The 24,372-nt window shown below is 48.7% G+C and overlaps 1 protein-coding gene across 9 annotated transcripts in view; it reads left to right on the forward strand.

Moving 5' to 3' along the window:
* CACNA1E (calcium voltage-gated channel subunit alpha1 E) overlaps nucleotides 1-24,372 on the forward strand; it is a 503,960-nt gene that overhangs the window by 474,074 nt on the left and 5,514 nt on the right. For 4 of the 9 annotated variants that reach the window (XM_047705043.1, XM_047705045.1, XM_047705047.1 and 1 more), the window contains 10 exons: nucleotides 1,026-1,117; nucleotides 1,692-1,857; nucleotides 6,602-6,729; nucleotides 11,866-11,962; nucleotides 14,027-14,132; nucleotides 14,983-15,090; nucleotides 15,666-15,766; nucleotides 16,058-16,164; nucleotides 20,316-20,427; nucleotides 23,267-23,395. In XM_047705043.1, the coding sequence (XP_047560999.1) occupies nucleotides 1,026-1,117; nucleotides 1,692-1,857; nucleotides 6,602-6,729; nucleotides 11,866-11,962; nucleotides 14,027-14,132; nucleotides 14,983-15,090; nucleotides 15,666-15,766; nucleotides 16,058-16,164; nucleotides 20,316-20,427; nucleotides 23,267-23,395 (1,146 nt within the window). Of the gene's footprint in view, nucleotides 1-1,025; nucleotides 1,118-1,691; nucleotides 1,858-6,601; nucleotides 6,730-9,873; nucleotides 9,971-11,865; nucleotides 11,963-14,026; nucleotides 14,133-14,982; nucleotides 15,091-15,665; nucleotides 15,767-16,057; nucleotides 16,165-20,315; nucleotides 20,428-23,266; nucleotides 23,396-24,372 lie in introns of all 9 variants that reach the window. The other 5 variants (XM_047705044.1, XM_047705046.1, XM_047705049.1 and 2 more) reach the window with 3 other exon arrangements.

The raw sequence follows: 24,372 nt of genomic DNA on the forward strand, positions 1-24,372 counted from the left end.
TAGCATATATTAGATAAACGGAAGCATGTTATGTATAGGCTGGAAACAGTCTCAAAAGTCTGGCTGGGAAAGTGACCTGTAGGCCTTCGGTTATGGCAACATTGACTTGGGAGACTAGATCCTGAAACCTGAAACATGGCTGGGGCTGGGTAGTGTGCGTGGAGGGGCGCCCTTCTCATCTGAAGATATTTAGGCTCTAAGAGTTCAACATCATTCACTGGCTATGGACAAATATCTCTGAGTTTTCCCTCTTTTTTTTTTTTTTCACATGAATTTGCATAATGACCACATTCCGAGCTCAACAACCCACAGTAGATTTATACACTCGTTCCGTAGCCAGATTTACACAAATGCATCTTATTTCTCCTTTTCTAAGTATCCGGTTGTCCTGACTTCCTTCATCCTCTTGGTCAGGACTTGGCTTTGTGTGCCTTCGTTCTTGTGGACTCTAGATTATAGATGTACTGACCTTCTCAGTTTGACATTCTGGATAGGAACATATCCAAGGAAGATTGAGATGCTCTCTCTGACCCACACAGCTTACAAATTCTAGCGCTGTATCTGTCCAAGACGTAAATCACATCTTCTGCAAAGACGCATGCTTCCATCATTACAACCGGAGACAGGAAGAGAGGGGTAGTTCCTTCCATGCACTTCTGTGATGGGGTACGTCTTTGACAGACTGCTTGAGTACCCTGGTGACAGGTACCATGGAAATAAAGAGACCAAATTAGGTGTGGGAGGAACTACCTACAGGCAGAGTGACTTCCAAAAGATCTTGCCTTCTATGGCCCTGGATCCCCTTTGCTGCAGTGGAGAACATAATTACTTCTTTACAGCAGGCCGGGAGCATGGGGTCCACCAGCCTGTCTGGGTCTAATCCTATCTGCATCAGGATTAGGCCATTGAGAAGGGCCACGCATATGCGTTTGCCAACCCTAGTAGAGGCAGGTGCGGCTAATATTATGTGCAGGGCGCATGACACAGCCAGTAATGCTCTTTGTTGTTGCTGTTTTCTTTTCAAGGTGTTTGGAAACATAAAATTAGATGAGGAGAGTCACATCAACCGACACAACAACTTCCGGAGTTTCTTCGGGTCCCTCATGTTACTCTTCAGGTATCTGGATGCGTAGCTGTTGTAGCAGCAGCTCTCTTGTCGAGGGAGGCAGAGTTAGTCTGCCTTTTCCTCCTATTTGTCTCTTTATTCTGCTTGCTCTGCTTCTATGAAGACATACAGTAGAGGCAGAGGTGGGGAGGGGCACTGGCTCTAAAAACCGGCTCCGATGACAGCAGGAAGTCTCCGCAGTGTCTCTGACTCAGTAGATAATTTGTAGACTGCAGGCTTAGAACATGTGTGCCAGGACTCTGAGCCGGGAAGGTGAGGACAGTTTCCTCCAGATCGAATTCCATTCAAGGGCTGAAACCCTGGATGGCCAGGTTTGTGTGGGGTCTTAGTCCCAACACTGTCTCAACCACTGTCAGCATACACTTCTGAAAAAACAGAGAAGTAGTGGGTGGGATGGCAGAGCCCAAGAGAGACCTCCTTGGCATGTTCCATCTCCAGATGGAGAGTACTAGACGGAGGAACCATACAGGGAAGAGGAAGGGATGGGTGAGTCGGGAAGGAGGGCCAAAGAGAAGATGAGACACGCAGACCAGCTACCACTAACCAAAATGTCTTTGGGGCTCAGGAGTGCCACAGGCGAGGCCTGGCAGGAGATAATGCTGTCGTGCCTCGGGGAGAAAGGCTGCGAGCCAGACACCACTGCGCCTTCCGGGCAGAATGAGAATGAGCGCTGTGGCACAGATCTGGCCTACGTTTACTTTGTCTCCTTCATCTTCTTCTGCTCCTTCTTGGTGAGTAAACCCTGCACTCTTGGCTCGAGATGCGGCGGGCCGTCCCTTCGCCTCCCCTCTCCCACCTCATCCCATCCCCCAAGGAACTCTTGAAGGCCAGGATGCCTAGTGGACTCCCCAGTGAGTGACTTCCCATCGCTGCCACCAAGCAGATTTTGTTGCCTCTAGGGAAGGATTGCTGTGAGAAAGAATGATGAGTGGAATGGAGTTTAGGGAATAGAGTATTGAGTTTCATGTTGGCTCTTTTGTGACCCAGAGTACGTCTCTCTTCTCTGTACCTCAGGTATTTTATCTTACAAGTAGGGCTAAGAATATCTTAGCGCTCTTTTGTAGTCTTTCAAACTGTCACGAAAAGGTACCTTGGAAATATGAAGTGATAGGATTAATAGAAGTAGAGTGGTGACTAAATACAGTGTCACAGATGCGGTCTCTTGACTTATGTCATTATGTTTGATGACAGTTGGCCAGCTTGACAGACGTGAAAGGATCGCTTTGGGCATTAGTAAATATTGAGTGACCTATGTGGAACACGCCCACTTATAAAATGGTGAGAAGCCCTAGGTGCCTTCTTAATCTGTTCTTTGGGAGAAACCATGAATCAGCACCCGGACTCCCAAAATCTCGATGCTGCGTAACCCTAGATGAGGTCCTGCCAGGTCCATTAAAGGGTCAGTCTGGTGTTTGTAGCCACCCTGACATCCCTTGGCTTCGCTTCACTGGTCATGTCGCCGGCTGAACAGAATCCAAAACTAGGGGCGCCTGGGTGGCTCAGTTAGTTGAGCATCTGCCTTCGGCTCAGATCATGGTCCCAGGTCTGGGGATTCAGGGAGTCGTGCTCCCTGCTCAGCGGGGAGCCTACTTCTGCCTCTGACTGCCCCTCTGCCTACTTGTGCTCTCTCTCTCTGTCAAATAAATAAATAAAAATCTTAAAAAAAAAAAGTCTGAAACTAAAGCGGTGCCCCTGAGAAGCAGTTAACCTCACAGCCGTGTGTCAGCAGATGAAGTAGGTCCCATCCAGGCATTTCTGCCTCTCTGAGGTGACTGTGAGGGATTTGCCATGTGTCCAGCTGGCTGGTGTGGAGAAGCTCTCTGGTGTGGCTTCTGAGGGTAGTGGGCCGGTCCACCTAGCAGGCAGCGAGCCTGCTGGAGGCTCAGGTAGCCTGCGCTGTTGTGGTCTTGGCTTTGCTGCTGTCCTCGCATGGTCAGACACTTTCCCTGTTGTAGCTTCTGTAAATGGGAAGGAAAATGGCTTGATCATAAGGGTATTATGTGCATGGTGAGCGGGTACATGTGTTTTTAATACACTCCCTTCTTGTGGGTGTGAAAGGTTTTTCAATGAGAAGAAGAAAAGAACACAGAACAGCATCTTAGAGGTACGGGGGTGAAGCTGTGAGTGGGTTTCAGTCTCTCTGTCAACCTGAGGCAAAGGGAGGAAGGCCCATAAGTGTGTCGGTGTTTGTTGATGGGGCTGTTGTCGGGTGACACAGAGGACCATTGAGAAGGGCATGTGGAAACTTCGGTTTTGTCCTCCATGATGTAAGTGTTTAATGATAAATATTGAAAAAAAAACCGAAGATATAACTGGAAAATTCATTAGAGACTCTAAAGGTACTTTGAGAATTTGGAGATAGAGGGTGCTGCATAATTCACATTCATGTTATTTTTAAAGAGGCTATATTCAGCCTGAGCTGATCTGCTTTCGAATCTCAGCCCGATGGGAGATTGACTTTGTGACTTTGGGCAAGTCACAGTTTCTTTACTCAAACCAGTCACTCCAGCAAGATTTACTGGTACACCATGATGTGCCAGGCCATGTGCCTGGAGCTGAGAGTACACGAGATGTCAAGGAAGCACTTGGGTCCTCAAAGGGCCGATGGTAATTAAGTCTGCCTCACGAGGTTAGAGCAGTGTTAAAACAAATAATAGGATTGAGTGTGCACACCCCACTCTGAAAGACTAGATGAACGTAAAACAATGATTTTGTTCATGTTAGTAATAAGTACTGTGAAAGGAGTGTAAAACACATGTGTGGCTATATGGAAACCCCTCATAACCCAGGCAGTGATGGAACATGTTCACTGTGGCTCTCATGTCCGTGACGGAAAGAAAGGCCCGGCCCATGCTGGGCTTAGGTTCAGTGGCCCAGAACAGAACTCTCCAGACAACAGCGGCTTAACCAGGAGGCGTTTATTTCCCTCACACACCGGTGAGGTCTGCGGGAAGGCAGTACAGGCGTGTTAGGGTGGCTCCACAGAGAGTTGAGGGCCCTGTACCCCACCTTCAGGAGCCAGACCTCCAGGCACCCACGTATATCCCAGGCAGCAGGATGGAGGCAGGCGGGCAGGGACGAGAGGGGTTATTAGGGTGCAGGTGGCCAGTCTCTCCATAAAGACTCATGGAGAGTTACTCCAGCCACGTCCTGTCTACAGACTTTGTCTTTATCTTTTTTTTTTTTTAAGAGATTTTTATTTATTTGAGAGTGAGAGAGAGAGAATGAGAGAAAGCATGAGAGTGGGGTGAGGGGCAGAGGGAGAAGCAGACTCCCTGCTGAGCAGGGAGCCCAATGCAGGACTTAATCCTGGGCCTCTGGGATCATGACCTGAGCCAGGCAGACACTCAACCGACTGAGCCACCCAGGCATCTGACTTTCTCCTTACCTCTTAGGCTGCCTGCTTCTCTGGCACCTCCATCCACCTGGAAACCTCCTCTCTCACCTCATCAGCCAGTTGTGTCTCAGGCAGGACTCTCTCCCTCATGAGTGATGGAAGGCCCAGCTCCCCCTGGCCTAAGCAGAAAGGGATTTTACAGGCACATATAAATGAAAAACCCTAGGGCAGCACAGGCATAAGCAGGTTTCTTTCCCTGCGTATGGATCTCTTCCTCCACGCTGCTCCGCGAGAGCTCTTTCCTCAAACACCCCAACATGTGGCTCCAAGATGGTGGTAGCAGCAGTTCTAGACCCCAGTCCTCACACATTCAAGACTGACAGGGAAAAACAAGTCTATTGCCCAGAAGGTCCAATACCATTTTGTTGGCCGTGATTGGATCACCAGTCACTATGGCCCAGGGGAATGGGATTCAGTGGCTGAGGCCCGGGTCACAGGTGGGGCCCCACTGAAGCATGTTGACTGGGAATAGGCAGATGGTGGGGTCCTCAAGAGACCAGACATACAGTAAGCAAGAGCCAGGCAGCCAAGAAGCAACAGCAGAGTGTGCTCACCTGTGCTCAAGTTCTGTCAATTCCATGTCCTCCATGTCCTTTGATTTTCAACTGTCCCCACTGGGTTGGTCCAGGAGCACCGCAGAACTCTCCCCACAGATCTCCTGGACACCCTCTGCACCACTGCCAAGGATTCTTTCTGGATGAAACAGACCTCGGTCTCTCCCCTACTATAAACGCTTTTGGTGTGTTCTGTGGCTTCCTCATAATTTAGACCAGAAATGGGCAAACTATAGCCCAAGGGCCAAATCTGGTTTGCCACCACTTTTTGTATGGCCCCTGAGCTATACCAGTGAGTTTTACATTCTTTCTTTCTTTCTTTTTTAATATTATATTAATTTATTTGACAGAGAGATCACAATAGGCAGAGAGGCAGGCAGAGAGAGAGCAGAGAGCCTGACGCGGGGCTCGATCCCAGGACCCTGAGATCACACCTGAGCTGAAGGCAGAGGCTTTAACCCACTGAGCAACCCAGGCACCCTGGGTTTGACATTCTTAAATGGTTATGGAAAAAGTCAAAAGATGGATGATATTTCAGGAACTGGAGATTACATGAAATTCACATCCATACTCCTTTCTGATCCCAGTGTAACCTGCATACGCTTCTTTCATGGCTCCTAAAAAGATTTATAGCATTTGCATATTCCTGATACATCGCAGTCTCTGCTAAATACTAAGTAAGTCTTTAAGAATATTCGAGTACCGGGGCACCTGGGTGGCTCAGTGGGTTAAGCCTCTGCCTTCGGCTCAGGTCATGATCTCAGGGTCCTGGGATCGAGTCCCGCATCGGGCTCTCTGCTCAGCGGAGAACCTGCTTCCTCCTCTATCTCTCTCTCTGCCTGCCTCTCTGCCTACTTGTGATCTCTCTCTGTGAAAAAAAAAAAAAAAAATCTTTAAGAATATTCGAGTACCAACACCTAGGGAAGGCTTGCTGTGTTTTAAGCAACGCGCGAGGCACAGGCATGTATCTCTGGACAACAGCTTTCTTATCTCCCATCCTTAACGCCTGGATCTCTACAACGCGGTGGGTGCACAAGAAATGTTGAAATGAACAAATGAACAAGTAAGCGAGAGGACAGGGACCGAGGGGCGTGAACAGCCGCAGGCCATCACACAGGAAGCCCTGCAGTGAGCTCTAGGACACCTCACCGGTTCTCTGGATGGCTCCTTTTGTGGAGCAAGGGACAGGGCCTGGAGAGGCTAGAAGGGAGGGTTGGTGTTAGGCCTTGACTTTGAGAATGTTGTCGCTGTTGTGGCCCCCTCTGCTGCAAATCAGTTAGATTAACTGAATAGATAATAAAGTGACTTTTTGTGGAGTTCTTTGCAAATAGAAACTGGCCCTAAAGAGTGACATACTGAGTCTCACACAAGGAAGTGCGTGGAAATTAGAATGGAAACAGCAAGGTCAGCAGTGCTTTCGTTAGGAGCTCTGGCCCCACAGACTTCTGAATTCTTGATTTGCCTTGAAGCCTGTTTTCCTGCATTAGGTTTCCCCTAACTACTCTTCTCCCCCTTGCCTTCCAGATGCTCAACCTGTTCGTGGCTGTCATCATGGACAACTTTGAGTACCTGACTCGGGACTCCTCCATCTTAGGGCCTCACCACTTGGACGAATTTGTCCGCGTCTGGGCAGAATATGACAGAGCTGCATGGTGCGTAGGCCTCTCGGCCATCCCAGTGGGGCCCATATCCAGGGCCTCTGGAATTCCCAAGGAAGGGGTTGGAATTGGACCTGCCTGTTACAGAAGGAGAGGAGACTCCTCTCAGTCATGGCCTGTAGGACAGCCCAGGCCCTCAGATTGGCTCTGATATTAGGCCAGTCATCAAGACCGTAGCTTCTTTATCTTCCTTCCCCCTCCCATTCCTTCTGTGACAGGCTTTTCTTTTCTTTGCCAATCTCATCACACAATCTATACCTCAGAATCGTTGGTCTCAGTCACCAGAGGGGCTTCCTGTAACCTTATTCTTTTTTTCCCCCCCAATGGTTAGTGGACTCTTTCGAGTCCCCGGAGCAGGGAGAGTGGTGGGTGTTGATGATGGTTTTCTGGGCCACTTGAACATCTGGCCATTGCGGTCAGTGACAATAGCATTTTGTCTCTCTCATCCCTCTAAAAAGATACTGTTTGAGATGACTCTGAAATTATGTTAAGAACTGAGCAAGTCATTCTTCCAACTGATCCCTTAAACACTTGAGGATTTTTGTTGCACAGAATTGAATTACATGGCAGGAATTTGCTTGAATAACCTCCCCAGATTTCTTTCACTGTCCAGTATTTCTCCTGTGATATGCCTTCTGAGCTTTTGAGTAGGGTTTGGCAAGCTACAGGTTCAGGGATAAACTTGGTCATCTGCCTGTTTTTGTAAATAAAGCTTTATTAGAATGTAGCCACACCCATTCATTCATGTATTGTCTGTGGCAGCTTTCACACTATGAGGCTGAGTTGTGTAGTTGTGAAAAAGACAGTGTGACCCTCATTCAAAAATATTACCTGACCCTTTATAGAAAAAAAAAATTGTTGATCCCTACTTTATTGCACAAAGACAGCATTTTGACCCCTCAAGCTGAGGACAGGGTGACTGCTCTGGTAGCACTTACTCCACAGGAACTTTTCTGTACTGCGTCATTTTAGCTTTAGGATCTGATCTCACCAATCTACCCATTCTGGTTCACTTCCAAAAATACTACAGGAAAGGCCATCCTTCACAGGAACGGCCCACGTTGCTTCCACCTGGAGCCCCTTCACAATCTGAGACTCTTCCTAAAATCTACCCTCCTGCAAGGCTCTTGAACTTGGGTCAAGTGTTGGAAGAGTGAATCAGAATTTCTCTTCCCCTCAGTAATTATTAGTGACTTAGGGCGCAGAGTTCTCCAAATCCATTCCTATTACAATGGCTGAGCAATGGTGTTTACTTGCTGGGTCTACTTTCTGGTAGATAGGCTGCTCAGAAAGCCACTGGTGGTATGTTAGAGGCAGTGTAGGCGGGGCCTGCATGGAACCGGCCCTGTGGCCTTGGACAAGTCATGTAACTACACTAAGCCTCCTCGTCTGTAAAATGGTGATGATGACGCCCTGCCTGCCTCGAAGAGTGGCAGTGTGGATTATGTTAGATCATGTTTGTAACAACTGATAATAACCATATGGGAAAGCAACCAGAAATTATGGAACATTGGTTGGAAAAGTGTGGATGGCCATGAGATGGGGAGCCTGAGAAGGAACGTCTTCATTCCGGAGAGAGGAAAACTGCTAGTCGAAGAGTTCATTGCTCGCCTAGCCTCACTCAGGTGTCCTTGGCTCTCAGAAATCCCAGTTTCCTGTGATTTCATGTTATCTTGGGACCCAAAAGCCTTGTGAATTAAACATGCTCCTCCCCCACTCATTCTAGCTACTGGGAAGAAAGAATTCTAAGAGAACTTAAAAAATAAAAAATCATGAGACTTAGATCTAAGAGCTATGAGAGAGCAAAAATAGAAAGGCGAACCCCTTCTGCTTTAAAATTCACAGCATAACAGGCTGGTTGGTTCACTGGACATCTCCTTGAGTTTGGGGGTGGGCGGGGGGAGAACTAACAGAGCTAACGTGAGCCAATGTCTTGGCCAACTGAGACAGGACGCAGGGAAAACCAGCTTATAGGCAGGATAAACCCACCCACATCCCAGTCTCAAGAAACAAAGCAAATGGTTAAGTGAACTTCGTCTCAAGGATCAAGAGACTTGAAGTACCGATGAGCTGCTCTTAAGAATAAGAGGAGGAATGAACAGCAACATCAAGAAAAGACTAGAAAGAGTAAAGCTGGGACAGAGGCTCCCATGGCTGCTGGCAAGGACGGGATGCTCAGAGGTAGACATGTGGGTTCGTAGTTTCAGGTAGAAACCATGTTCCATCCCAGGAGGTAGCTTCCTTGTCTCTGTCAGAGTGGATGATTTAGCCACTGAAAATGAATCCAGTGTTGATTCTGTCCTTCCTGCACAAAGCCAGGACTCCCTAGCAGACCCTTGATAGAAGGGTGGTAAGACAGGTCATGTTGTTCCTGGAATTCTGGCTGCATGCAGCCAGGCTGCCTGCTTGTGGGCTGGCTGGCAGGAGCAGAGCGGGAGGGAGGATGTCCGCGGCCCCACTCCCAGGCTGCTCTCTGAGCACAGATCCAGGCAGGTGCCCACTGAGGAGAGCAGAGCTTGCCCCAGCTGAACGCAGGAATAATCTGCCACCACGCGAAGCAAAGCCCTTTGCAAATTCCCTGGTGCTCACTGTGCTCCCTGCTAATTAGCCTAATGGGGAATTTGTCTCTCTCTGTCTGCAGAGAGATGCCGACTTCCCACTGCCCCTGACAAGTGGGTCTGAGTAACCAACTGTAATCAATGTCTGTGCAAAGCACACAGTTGGGGAGTCCACTTCCTGGCAGCCTGGCACCTGCTCTTGAGAGCTGTCAGTGGCCTTTGTGAACCATCAAGCTGTGTTCTTCAAGGCCTGGCTCGAGCCACTGTCCGTTTCCTGCATCTGGCTAAGCATGGGCCAGAAAGGCGTCTCGGAGGGGCTCTTGGCCATTCGGCAGACCCTTTGGGCACTGGATGGGCTCTGATTTCCTTAGAAAATCGGGGGCAGTGCAGTTCAGCAAGATGATGGTTCTCTGATGCTTACTGTTCTCAGTCTGTCCTGGTCTGGCTCATGCCGGGTCCCAGGAAAGAAAAAAAGTAGCTGTTCTTCCTCTCCCAGCCATCAGCGTCCTGGCTAAACTGTCATGTCTTTCCCGCCCTTTGCTGAGTGTCCTCTATTAACCCGCCTGTGCTTCCTTTGCAGCGGCAGGATCCCGTATAAGGATATGTACAAATTAGTGCGGGTGATCTCGCCGCCTCTGGGCCTGGGAGAGAACTGCCCCTACAGGGTGGCTTGCAAGGTTTGCCTCCCAGTCCCCAGCCGCGACCGGCGGTGGGGTGCGCCTCGAACCCTTCTCTCCGTCTGCTCCACCCCTACTGCGCCACATGAGGGAACCTTCATGTTGCTTTCCTTTGAGTTTAAAGAGGTCCAAACCCTCCCAGAACCAGCAGCTATTACACAAGGAAAAAGGACACATTGTGGGGGGGGGGGGGGGGGTAGAAGGACTTACTTCATACAGAAGGCTGATTTGACCTCTCCCACTGTTCAGCACATGCACACACTCAGTCACGTATGTATGCACACACAACCACACACACACACACACACACACGCACTCTCACACTCTGTCTCTCTCCCCACTCCATCCTAATCTGGAGATGTCCCCAGAGGGACCTCTCCGTCCTCCAGAGAATGCAGACATCTTCACTGGTTTCCCTTCGCTGGAGAACAGAGAGCCTCCTTTTGGTAAAAGTAGTGTCCTCCTCCCCTGTGGAAAGTAGCCGGGCGTGGTCCTAGTCATCCCTCCCTCCGCGTGCCCTCCAGCTCCTGGATAGTTTGGCCAGAAAGGGTTGTAAGAACTCGAGGGTAGAAAGGAGGAGTGAGAAACCATGAGGAATGAGAGCTGAAGGGGAGTGGTAAGAGAGGGGCGCCTCGGTGGCGTGTGGAAGAACACGGCAGCTCAGGGGGTCTGGGAAGGTGTCTGTAGGTGACAGAGGGCTCCTGAGCGGATGCCTTGCCTTAGCGTCCTCCACGGATTGCTGAGGGGAACAAGGGGCCTGTCCTAACTGCCACATCACTGCTTGCTTGTGAGACCAAGGACATTGTTCAGGAGCACGCGGGACCCCCTCTGCAAGTCTGTCTGCCCCAGGGAACTCGAACAGGAGTGGCTCAGCCAGGCCGCCGTCCAAGGCCAAGGCCACTAGAGAAGGAAGCCTCTCCTGGCGCGGCTGGCAGGAAGGGGGTGCTCTCTGGGCATAGCACGGTCCCACAGCTGGCGGAAGACGTAGGGCCAGGACGAGGCCAGCGAGGGCAACGGGAAGGAGCTGGCTTGGGGGTGGCGACACACTGACTCCTGTCCCCAGCAGGCCAAACAGCTTCCTCTGCTGAGACTCTTTAAACCGCACCCCAGTGAAACCTGCAGCCGCATGAGGGGAGAGCCGGGAGGGCGGCATGGCATGCAAGATGCTCTTTCTCCTCCTGGTTTGGTTTCTCCTGTCCCCAGCATGCCATTGGCCCGGGGCATGCTGGGAGGAGGGAGCGCTCTCCTCCGCAAAGCCAGGTGGAAGCAACGGGGCTGATGCGAAAAGGCAGCCCACCACTTCCAGTGCAAGTTGCCACCTCCCGCTGCACACACACCGCAGAGAGGGATACACGATGTTCCACCTGTGGGTCGAAGGGAGGAAAAGGGCCTGGCTTCCAGGTCGGGGGCCCCATCGCCACTGGGGCCAGGAGTCCTAACCCGTGGCTGGAGCACCGTCTATCCGTTTTATACCGCTCGCACACAGCCCTGGGAATTGCACACAGGCTTGTGTTGAATGGGGGATGGGTAGCGTGAACAGCCAAGTAGGGTCCTGGTCATCCAGGAGGAGAAAAACAGAGCCAGAGGGACCAGAAGGTTGCCACCAACGTTCCCGGGTCTGTGTGGGGCGTGATATAAATCCGCACCAGGACAGAGTCACACGTATGATTTGCCTTGATTAACAGGTTTCCTGTTCTTTTTCTGTTTGTCCATTTTGTTTTGTTTCTCTTCTCCTGTTTTCTGTATTATTTTGTTTGTTTTGTTTTGGCTCTCTGGGAATGCCTGTTCTCCTCTCCTCCCGGTCTGCATCCTTCTCCCCACTTCCTGTTCCTTTCCCTGTCACCCTTCCTGCCCCGCCAACCCCCACCCCCCACTTCCCACCCCTCCATGAGCAGTGGCCGCATCCATTACACTGAGATGTATGAAATGCTGACTCTCATGTCACCACCGCTAGGCCTCGGCAAGAGATGTCCCTCCAAAGTGGCATATAAGGTAGACCACCCCTTCCTTTGTTCTGGGCTAGAGACCAATAGGAAATGGGGCCCAGCTGTGGGGAGGCCAGAACATGGGGAGGAAGCTGGGCTGGGGAGGTGGAGGAGGGAACCGAGGGGAAAAGAAACGATGAGATGGAAGGGCAAGGAAGGCTCCTGGAAGTACAGAGTCCTAGAACACTACAAAGCATGGTTGGCAAGACTCTGCACCTTGGGCGGTGGTATGGGTGAGTCTGCGTTTCTCCAAGCGTGTGGCTTCTCGTTAGCAGATTACCGGGAAGGAAGTGTTAAGTAGCGTGTTCCCTCAGAGGAGGCTGAGTGGTGGCCAGCAAATAGCATATATGGGCAAGAAGGAAGCCTATAGCAAAACTCCTATCAGAGCCTATAAAACAAAGTCTTCAATTAGATAAGTTAAGAAAATAAATACAGAAATTTGTCTAAACGTGGTTCAAGAATTTTTTAGGAGAGGGGTAAACTCTTAACAAATTTCTTCTTCTTTGACATAGGAAGGAACCGTGGCATGGTTCCTTCTAGGTATCAGAAAAAGGGGAGAACATAGCTCCGTGATACACACAGAAGGATCCAGCTCCCTTCCCCTATCAGCCCAGCTGCTGGGCTCTCTTGTCAGTACAAGGAAAAAGGGGACAATGAGCACAAGTTGCCCTCAACATTAGACTTGCATTCTTGGCATGACTGATGGTGGCGCCTGGCCCTGGAGTCACAGGAGGATTCCCCATAGCTTGCTCAGAGCAGCATTGTATATGGGAAGTCACCTGCTGTCCGGGTACTTCAGACTCAGGGGTCTGCTTTTCTTCTTCACCTATTAGTAATAGTTACTGTATGGTGTTTAGACTGACCCAGCACTCTGGAGCTCCTTCATCTAGGAATGCACCCCAGCAGTGTTGCCACTTGTCTAGAAGCTTAAGGAAGTGGGAGAGAGATGGCACTCAGATACAAACAAGAAACTGACTTTACACTCTAAGACACCGTGTCCGTGGAATCACATTAGGCGAGATGTTCCAATGGAGCATTAAAGATCCTGCCTTGGGAAGAGACACATCCCTCCCTGCTAGGCTGGTGGTTCTGCCAGAGGACCTTCTGCTGCTTCTACCTCCAAGTTGTACGGCTCCAGAGAGCATCTCCTTGGAACAGGGCCCTTTAGGGTCCAGGACATGGCTCTTCATGCACAGCTCACAGGCTGGCATCCTTTTTGCTCATGATGGCCACATCCAAAAGGACCAGGTGGTGGGATGTGGTATTGAGTTCTTTGAATTTCTGGGATGAAGCTTGGTGGGAGAGGGGGTGTGGGGCCTGGAGGAAAAAGTCAAAGGATTCCAAAAGCAAGATACTCTCTGGAAAGTGGATTTGGCCATTTCAATTTGATCCCTTCCTTCGGGTGAGGGGAACAAGGCCTGCCCACTCTGCTCCTGCCTTGGTCACCCTTCTCTCATTCTCTCTCCTTTGCGCTCCTCAGCCTTCTTCCCCTAGACCCTGTTTGCACTCTCCTCCCTCTCTATCCTGTTCCACCTCATCCTTTGGATAAGTTGGACTTATGCATGTTTAATCATGTGCTGGCAAATTTCACCTTTTAAAGACTCAAAAAGGGGGCATCAGGATGCATCTTTCAAGTCAGATAAGCAGAGCGAAATCTCCCCCATCACTATCTTTCCATGTGAGTTTTGGGGATGTCTGTGGGACAAAGGGAAACGGCAGCCTCGAATCAGGGAATGGAGTCACCTCCTAGAGCTGACTCTTTTCTCCGAGCCACTTCTCTTAGAAATCACTTTCCGTCCCTATTAAAGACATTCTTAGGACCATAGAGGAGTCCTGAAGAATGACTTTTGGGAATTTGGTGATATTCCTAGGAAAAAAACTAACTTACTACGTAGTAGTGAATGAGCCTGAAGTGAGAAGCAGGGAGAGGAGGTGGGATCAGGGATAGGTAATCCTTGCCCTTCTTTTTTGTCTCTGCATCTGACCCCTGACTTTTTTCTTCACTTCTCACCAAGGTTTCTTTTGGTATTTTTTTTTCTTCCTGCTGTTTTGTTTCCTCTCTTTCGCACAGAGATTGGTCCTGATGAATATGCCAGTGGCTGAGGACATGACGGTCCACTTCACCTCCACACTGATGGCTCTGATCCGGACAGCTCTGGACATTAAGATCGCCAAAGGTAAGCCGGGGAGAGAAAACGGTATTCTGGAATGACTCACCCAAGGGGGGCACAAGATGGAGATGTTCAAACTCAGATCCACCTGACAACACCATGATGTGGAAATCTGCTCTACAGGGTCCTAGTTTCACCTCTGACTCGGTGACTATAATGTTTGTCATCTCTTCCTGGAAAAATGAATGGTTTGATCATCTCTAAGGCTCCTTTCAGCTTTACCAGCCTACAGTCTTCCGGGTCTGGCACATAGTAGGCATTTTAGAAGTCTTTGCTTATTGAGCATAAGAGTTTTGATTCTGTCCTTTCTTCCTTATTGGTCTCTCTGATGCCCTGGAAGGTTCGCAGCTGGAGTTGTAGAGGACAGCACTTTGCTCCTCTCCATGTCTCATGCAGTGACTGAGGAGAGAGAACAGGCTTACTACTTCCAGATGGCCCTCCAGCCTTCCTGCTCTCGCCCGATCCAAAACTCAGGTCACTCAGACCAGGGAGTCAGAGTCGCTGGAAGAATTGATGTACATCTCATGAGGCAGGGGAGTCTCTTTATGGCTCTTTTCATTTTTTCCTCTGATGTATTAAGCACTTGGGAGGTGTTTCAAATGAATGAGGAAGCTGCTCTTGGTCTTGGGGCCTCAGATCTCTGTGGCAGGATATCCCTGAGACACTAAAAAGGAGAGCCAAATTGTGTTCTGCTTCTTCAGCAGAAAGACCTGGTATTACAAGATCCACAGTCACTCAGTGACAGGACTTCCAGTGACAATATGAGGGTCCATGCTGATTCAGCTCCCGCCCCGACCTGCTCCCTCAGTCCTTGGTATTTGCATGTCTGTCCTGTTTATTAAAATTTATCTTCTAGGTGGTGCAGACAGACAGCAGCTAGACTCGGAGCTGCAAAAGGAGACCCTGGCCATCTGGCCCCACCTGTCCCAGAAGATGCTAGATCTGCTTGTGCCCATGCCCAAAGGTGCGGGGTCTCCCCCTGGGTTGCATTGTCTCTGTGGGCTCAGCATGCCACAGTCATGTCTTTTGGGGGAACAGGAAGTGACCAAAGAGATAAGGAAAGGGTGCTCTTTTATCCTTAGGAATCCCAGATCCCCCACTTCTTAATCCCTTTTGCATGCACTGAAAACATTTTTTCAGGACAGGTCACTGTAGTAGTGGGTGAAACTTCTTGGGCACAGAGCTCTCTCCTGGTACACGATAGGGCTCAGCAAACCTTCACGTAGTTGGGAATGAGGGTGCTGTGACTTAGAGATGGGAATCTAGACCATTGGAGGTGATACTTTACTCTTATCTTACTCTTTCTCATCAATATCCTTATCCTCCGTGGCAGTGGAAGTTCCCCGAGGGCAGATCTGGGACCTCGTCACTCTGTATCCCCAGGGTCGGGCACACGTGGCACTCTCCATGAATGTGGACTATAGATGGGTGGCGGAGGGAGCAAACCAGCTGCAGAGAGCGGGGAAGCTTGCAAGTGGTCCTCACTCTCTGCCACCTGTCTTCTCCCTGTTCCCTTCCATGCCACCTTTGTGGTTCTAGCCTCAGACCTGACTGTGGGCAAAATCTATGCCGCGATGATGATCATGGACTACTACAAGCAGAGTAAGGTGAAGAAGCAGAGGCAGCAGCTGGAAGAGCAGGTGAGGGTCACTGACAGCGGCCGCAGGGGGGAGACCAGGAAGAGTTACTAGAGGGCCTCCCCTCTAGGGCCAAGCCTGCACCTCCCTGGGGCACAGTGCCCCTACAAGTGCTCGGAAGCAGAGGCTAGGGTGTGGGGTCCAGGAACTTTCTAGTGCTGGGGATTAGAAACCCGGGAGATCAGAGGATCAGGCATGATCTTGTCTTACCCAAGTAAATGGGATCCCCCAACCCCTGCTGGTAGACCCCATTATCACATGAGTCCTTTTTCCTCCTCCTTGCTTTTAACACAGAAAAATGCACCCATGTTCCAGCGCATGGAGCCCTCATCTCTGCCTCAAGAGATCATTGCTAATGCCAAAGCCCTGCCCTATCTCCAGGAAGACCCTGTTTCAGGCCTGTGAGTATAACCAAGGGCTCCCCAGCTGTCCTTCCTGCTTCTGGTCACCAGCACCATGGTGCAGGCCCAGAAATGCCCAGGAAATAGTAGTCTGAGCCAAGTGATCCTTTCTCTGAGCATGAGAAATCCATATTTTATATTTTAAAATGGCTATTGAGCAGGGGTAATAGCATGTTCGGTTCTGGGGCCAGCTCAAGGGAGAGCACTGTGAATGGACAAAAGAAGAAGGGCTTGCATTAGTGCATTCACTCTACAGATAAAGTGGGGACTAAGTAAGTTCCCCACATCCATGCGGCTAGTGGGAAGCTGAACTGGAAGTTGTTTGTTCTTCCTAACTCCAGAATATTCCCACTGCGCTGTTATCTGTAATGAAGAAAAGGAACCCTAGAGCAGGCAAAACAAAACAAAACAAAACAAAAATACCTCAGGTAAGGAATTTGCCAACTCTTCTGAGTTGCAAACCTTAGTCCCCTCCTTGGTCATTGGTCATACATGATTCCTATAGCAGCCATACCTCATTGTAACCTAAACCTTCTGTACATCAGTAAGCTTGTCCAAGTACCCAAAGGGCAGAAATCTCTCTACCCCAGGTGAGGGAGTTTTTGTGGTTGGGTTTAACCCAATCTTCATCCCCATGGAACCAATAATCACTAAATAACCTCAGTAGTTATCAGAGGAATGAAATCAGGGCTTGGGGATGAGACCTCTATCAGAATGCCATTTGGAGTTTCTCACACCATGAATTCCTTTCAGCCTGTGATGCTGGACACCTGTTTTTGAAAAGTATTCATTTCAGAGGTCGCAATCCAGCACATTTGCAAGAGAAGCAAAGGACCAACATAATGACCAAGGCTATTGTTCATTTTTACAGATTATCTGAAGTGATAAAGTAGCAAGGTATGGATTCTCCTGTCTGTAGAAAACCAGGAGATGTGTGTCTGGGTTCTGTGCAGGAAGGGGGCATAGCTGGAGCAGTAGAAACTTCTCAGGGGAAGTACAGTGTTTTCCAAGGGCCTTGGTTTAGAAAGAGAGGACACCCCTCCACCTGGATCTCTCCCACCCCAACAATTTGACATATTATCTCCCATCAAAGCATCAGTCCAACTCCTCCCTGTGTTAATTGATTCATTTACTTTTTTTTAAGATTGTATTTATTTATTTGACAGAGAGAGAGAGATCACAAGTAGGCAGAGAGGGAGACAGAGAGAGAGGAAGGGAAGCAGGCTCCCTGCCTAGCAGAGAGCCGGACGTGGGGCTCGATCCCAGGACCCCGGGATCATGACCTGAGCTGAAGGCAGAGGCTTTAACCCACTGAGCCACCCAGGCGCCCCGATTCATTTACTTCTTGATTTGACCAATATTTATTCCATTCCCTTATGACAGAAGAGCCGCCTCGGGCACTGGGGGTTTAGCTGTCAGCATGATCAAGGCCCCCGTGGAGACAAATCCCGAGAAAGAAATTACACACAGGAGGAAGGTTACAATGCAGAAAGGGTAGCCTCGTGTGGTACCATGGAAAGGAAGCAACACAGCGGTTCTGGGGTGTAGAGAGGCCTCCCTGTGCAAATAACATTTAAGTGAGACTCAAAGGCATAGTCTTTAAGAGAGGGAAAGGGGGGGGCACCCTCAGGAAACTGAAAGCCATCAGGAGGGCTGGAGCACAGAGTGCTGGGGTGATAAGCTCCACTGGTGCCAGCACGGGAAGCATAACAGGATACAGGAGTGAGGGTTTATCTGAGGATCATGGAGTTTTACTCATCAGTGTGACATGATCAGACTTGGGCTTTTCAATGATTCTTGAAACCGATGTGGATGAGAGGGGGGCAGTTTGAATGACAGAATTGCTTTTAGTAGGAGACTGCAATTATGTGAATTATTAATGACTGTGGCTTGGACTAACAGGATGGAGATGGGGAGAGATGCTCAGACTTGAAATATTATCAGTAGGGAGACTGGATGGGATGTGGTAATTGATTTGCCTCAGGGAGTGAAGGAGAGGGGGAAAAAAGATGACCCGCAAGTTTCCAGCATAAGTTTTTTTTTTTTAAGATTTTATTTAACAGAGAGATCACAAGCAGGCAGAGAGGCAGGCAGAGAGGGGGTGGGAAGCAGGCTCCCTGCTGAGCAGAGAGCCTGACGTGGGGCTCGATCCCAGGACCCTGAGATCCTGACCTGAGCTGAAGGCAGAGGCTTAACCCACTGAGCCACCCAGGCACCCCCCAGCATGTCTTTCTTTCGGTGGATGTTGGCACATTTCCCGAGAGAGGGCAGTGGTGGAGCATCCGGCCGGGTCCTCAGGACCTTCTGCCTTCGCTGAGCTTACACCTGGTGGAAAGCCAGTCCCGAAATGGAGTTATTGGAAAGAATAAAAGTGATTTTGGTGATGTGTCCTAGGAAGAAAAGCGTGTGGCATAATCTGAGTCCACCTCTGTTCTGGTGGGGGGTGGGGGAGCTTGGGGGAGGGTGGGGGGAGATATCAGAGAGCATTTCCTGAACAAAGTGAATTTTGAAGGATGAATTCAAAATAATGTGAAAAAAGTTTGCAGAGGGCAGGGGAGTTGGAGAAAAGCATTCTGCCCTCTGGGAACAGCTCGTATTGACGTCTTGAGGCAGAGAGAAGCCAGGCGGGCCCATTCAGTGAACTAAGAGAGTCCAGTGTGTCTGAAATTCAGGTGCAGGAGGTAAAGGACATGAGAAAGCAGGCAGAGCAAGGACTAGATCAGGAGAGGCCGAGTTCCAGACTTGATCCTAACAGAATCCAGACGCGGTTTTTCAAGGAGGAAGTCACTCTCGCTTTAAGTTATTCAACTCTTGGAGGTTGTTTGGTCATCCCAAGGGTCCTCAGTCTCTATTGGGGATTCTTCGGTTACTGAGAGAGCAGTGTCTATCTTGCTCCCAGTGGTCCTCAGGAGAAGGCACACTGAGGAAGAGAACTGACATGAAAGCAGGTCATTTAAATATCAGGTTGCTCTGTAGCAGTTGTGAAAATTCAGCAAACATCCTCCTGGCAGCAAGGGGACAGGTGGGGTGACTCTCTGCTCTTCAGATCTCTCCCTGTGATCCCAGTCAAGGTAAGATTGTGCCTATGGATTATTTGTAAGTAAATCTGTTCATGCCTCAGATTTTCTAGCGGATGCATTCATGAGTACAGGACTCAGCTATGAACTGTCCATCCTTGGAGCACGAGATGGTGCCCCAACCCTCCCTTCCAGCTCCACCATCACTGAGAGCTATGGCCCTGTCCACAGCCACTGTCCCTCTGCTCACCCTCAGGAAGCTTACTCTGCATTCCTGAGTAGGTCAGAGGGCACCTCTTAATGTGCTAATAGCCCTGAAGGGCAGCAACAGGCATCGTCTCAGGAGAGAGTGGCTACCTCTTTTTCTCCTAACCAGCCCCATGGATCCCATTGGCTAAGAGCATCTGCAGGTACCCAACAGTGGTTTAAACTGGGATAGCTCACCATAGCTTTCATTCAGAGGCCTCTTACCTCATCACCATTTAAGTATCTTCCTCCATAACAATCAAACCAGAAGTGACCAGCTCCTCCCCACCACCTCTGAGATCATTCCACCCAGTTCATAAACCAACAGACATAGTGTCTGGCACAGAGTTGTCCTTCAATAGATGTTCATGGCATTGAATTGTTTAGTTTGGCCAAAGATGTTGGCACAATAAAACCATATTTCTACTGAGACGAGGAAATTTTTTAAAAGACCATGACTGCTTAATATTTAAACAAACTGTTCACTGTTTAAACTACAGACAGTATATTTTTTTTCTGCTGAAGCGAGAAACTGAGCAGAAACAGGTTTGTCATCAAGCATTGGTCTTCCATATGGCTGAGTGTGACAAATAATGTCGTTTGTCACAGATAGGCTAGTCACCAGCAGAATGATGAATGGTTCCAAACGCAGGTTGAAAACAGTGCTTCTCCTTTCCAATGCTCTTTTTTTTTTTTTTTTTTAAACGTTTTTATTCTAAGGTCCAGCCCTCTGTCAGTCACCAGCCTCACACCCAGCCAATACTGACGGGTGTTGCCCTTGCCGGAAAGGAAGTCCTGTCTGGGGTGGGAATGAGTATTGGTTGCTATGACAGGACTTTTCCTTTCTCTCATGTACACGTTACTTCTTACTTTGCCGTTGCTTTTCAGGAGTGGCCGTAGTGGATACCCTTCGATGAGTCCGCTCTCCCCCCAGGAAATATTCCAGTTGGCTTGTATGGACCCGGCCGATGATGGACAGTTCCAGGAACAGCAGTCTCTGGTGAATGAATGAGTTACATGACCTCAAAATTAGTTCCTTAGTTTCCTGATCCCTCCCACTCTCATTTCCAAATCTTATTTCATAGCTATGGTTTATCAGGAAAACCCTTTCTGATCATCCTGCCAGTCAGTTACCTGCTGTCTCTCCTTTCCTAGCTAAATTTCTCATGTTCTCTGCAGCTTTTAACAGTCCCAGAGGCCCCTTACCTGCTGCAGGAACTTAGATCGCTTCAGGCCAAAACTTCTTAATTTATGCCTGTAAGCAGCAAATGTAGAGACAAGAGTCACAAAATCTTGTCTTTGGGATGGAGCCTTAGGATGAGCCATCAGAATGAGTGGCATCCAATGGGTAGCTTAGTGTACCCACGTATATTTCTGGGAAGACAGGAGTGCCCTATGGTGGCCCTCTGGCGAAGCCCACCTCCTGGGTAACTCAGGGGAGCGTATGTGACTGTGATGAGCTGTCAGTCAGGAGTTACAGAAGAACCTCTTATCTCTTTTCTATGTGTCCCTTTTGGTCACAATTCTGTAAATCAAGTACATATTAAGAGGTTCTTAAAATCCCTCCCCTGAGCCTAGAGTTTTTCATTAGCATAAATGGTAAGGTTCCTGAGAACCTGCTGAATCAAGTTTAAGCTTGGGGGTGGGGCAGGGCACACTGACCTTTAGCTTTTGCTAATACAAAGCTAAAACAGCTTTGTGTTTTGATTCCGAATGATAATAGACTTTACCGTTATCCTTAGTTCAGGAGTCCTGAGATCAGGGTCACTCCTGAGCTTACAGTTAAAGCCTGGAAAGAAAAAAAACTCAACATTGACGAAAGTCCATATAGACAGCTTATCCTAAGCTCCGTGTCATTGGATTATAATTCATCTGTTGTTTTTTTCTCTCTGCTTCTCTCCTGACCCCCCTCCACTGCTACCGTGCACCCCAGATCCACCCTGGATGGATGATGTGGGTGGAGTATGGGACTGGCCTGTTTATGCAGTGCATGTCTGATGGTGTAGGTACCTTAGAGGGGAGCAAAACCCTCCGGTAGATCAAATGGGTGATTCAGTCTCCTGTGACTACTGAGACAGGGAATTCTGTGTAGATGTTTGGGAGATGGCTAGACCAAACCCTCCCAGTGTGTGAGTACCTTGGGCATTCTTGGTAAGGTGGGCAGGAATCCTTGGACTAATTTCCTGCCTTCCTTTAGGAGGGACTTAGCACCATGGACTAATTGGTACAGATCGTTTGATTCTTAAAAGTGCCTCTCAGCATTTTACAGCTTGTCAGCCTGATGATGCGTCTGGCTGGGAAAAATCTCAATAATGTGTCCTTTCTTTCACAGGGAGGCTTTATTACATCATTATTTCTGGGGGTTCCCCAAGGCTGAGCCGTAGTGCCAGGACTTTTTGGATCTGTGTTCATCTCATTGTCAGTACTGGTGTCTGTAATTCAGGTGTCAGCCCGTGCCACACGCTCACCACTGTGTACTCCTGCCCATCCCTTGGGGCCCCCCCTGCTCCACATCCCGAGGCGTGGCCGTGATTCGTGCGTGTGTCTTATCCCACCTCTCACACCCCACACACTGCAGTGTTGTTGCCACGTCTGTTTGAAGTCCGACCTGTGTGCTTTATAAAGCGTGTACAGCAGACACTATAATTTCCTCAAGCGCACGTATCATGTCCAAGGAGGGCAGTCCTCCCCCTCACACCAGAAACCACCCGGCCAAATGGTCTTGGAGGCTGAACAGGGTCTCAGGTACCCTTCCCTTCAGCAGTGCCCTGTTTAAACAACTAGGTTTTGAGGGTGTCATTCTCTAAATATAAAATAGATTTTTCTTTCTGGTAAAATCTCCAGATGTCCAGGATATTTCTAGGTCTCTTGGGTGGCCCATGTAAACATTTCTAAGGCGACTCTACCCTTTAGGCAGGGACGGTAGCTATCTGTACAGATCATGTATGTTTGCCAAACTAACGTTCTTTAACCAGGAAAATCACCTAAAAGAGCTGACCCCTCAGAAAGTTCCAATCCAACCTTCTAGAGTGGCATAGCCCAGAATAACAGCCACTACCCACATGTGACCATTGAGCACTTGGAAAATACAGGCCCTGTCAAAGACGTGGTGATGTCAAAAAGACATGAAATATCCCAAGTTTTAGACTGATTACATGTTGACGTGAAAATATTTGGATATATTGGGCTAAATAAAATATATTAAATTTGATGATTTTTTAAACTTTTTAAAATGTAGACCCTAGGAAATCTAAAATTACAGAGGCACTTTGCATACTATTTTTATTAGACTGTATTAGTCAAGAGCATCCCTGACAAATGGCCATCTATCACATTTTTTGAATGGTTTCAATCAGAAAGTTCTCAGCTAATTAAATCATGTGTCTTAAGGTTTGAGATGACATATTTGACACCAGAAATTGGTGACTTTTCCTTAGAATAGTGATTTCTTTGCTTCCTCCAATTAAAAGAATAAGCCTAACAAACACTGCCAACTTTCAGAGAGTAAACGTCACATATCTAAGAAGTATTATGGCTGATAATGTTTTACAAAGCTATAAAATCTGAAGCACTGCTTAGTGGTAAGATAAGAGGATGCTTGTCTAGAAAAGGTAATCTTTACCTTTCAGTCCCCAGTAGAGCTCTGTTTGGGATATCTGGTATACCACATGTGCACACAAAAATGCACACATATATACCCATCCAACTGAGACCTTAAAGATGCAAGTCTCTCTTCCAAAAGCCATTCTTGTTATGGAGGAGGCAGAATCATCTGCTGGAGGTGAGAAGCAATGAGATTGAACCAAGTCCCACAAGCTTGGCTGTGTGTTTATTTCCAGGAGCCAGAGGTTAGTGAATTAAAAAGCGTGCAGTCCTCTAACCATGGCATCTACCTTCCTTCGGACACCCAGGAGCATACGGGATCTGGGAGGGCATCCTCTATGCCACGCCTGACTGTGGATCCCCAGGTAAAAAGCTATCACCACCTACCATGTGTAGTGGCATCCTGGACTGTATTGAAGTGGTGGGTTATGAAAAATCATCTGATACTTTCAGGTGAGCCCTCAGCTAGTCCCAATCCTTTCCATATAAGCAAAATCTGGCTCGTGGGCCTTCTGTTTAGAACCCGTCCCTCGGCGATGTGTTTTTAGTGAAGTCCTAACCATAAAAGTCTAACCAGCAAAACAGTGTGATTCCTTCCGGATGGGCTCAACATTCTCAACAAGACTCAACCAGCCATGCAAGAAATATTTTCCAGGATTTTCCCTGTGGTTTCCGCCTCCCCTTTCCACCTTTCTTGGCTTCCCCAGCACATACGCAATTACTTACACACAGCTCTGTGTCAGGACCGTCTGTCCTAACCAGTGCAGGCCACGCCTCATTTCTTTGTCTGTTTTCCTGGCTTCTTTTTTCTGTCTGTCTGTCTTACATCAAGTTTTGACAGACAGGAAGTTTTTGTGGATCTGTTTTAACATCTGTGGCAAATCAAAATGCCAGCATTTAAGGTGGGGCTGGGGTCAGAGGGGATGGATGATAGACAGCAATGCCTCCCAGCTGCATGCTCTCCTGAGCTCCTGGGCTACATGGCACAGTCTTCCCTGTTGAGAGCAACAGATAAAAGGCAAAGTTATGCTTCTTTCATGGTGCAGACTTCGTGATCAGTTCCCTCACATATTTCAAAGTGGCTCAAGGTTCACTGTAGATCCTGGCTTGGTCACTATGGTAGAGGACTCTAGGGGAAGCTTGCACTGTACACTTAGCTGCTTGCTTTCCTGAGCATGAAAAAAAGGCCCTGGATAAGTCCAGTTAACACAGCATAGGACACTTGCCACCAGCTAAGGTCCGAGCAAAAGGGATTTAAGGAAGGTTACAGTTTGCAATCTTCAACAATCTCTATCTCACTTCTTCCTTACTTTTAGACATTTTCCATAATTAATCAGATTTT

This window comes from Lutra lutra, chromosome 15 (assembly GCF_902655055.1).
Source record: "Lutra lutra chromosome 15, mLutLut1.2, whole genome shotgun sequence".
NCBI classification, from domain to species: domain Eukaryota; kingdom Metazoa; phylum Chordata; class Mammalia; order Carnivora; family Mustelidae; genus Lutra; species Lutra lutra.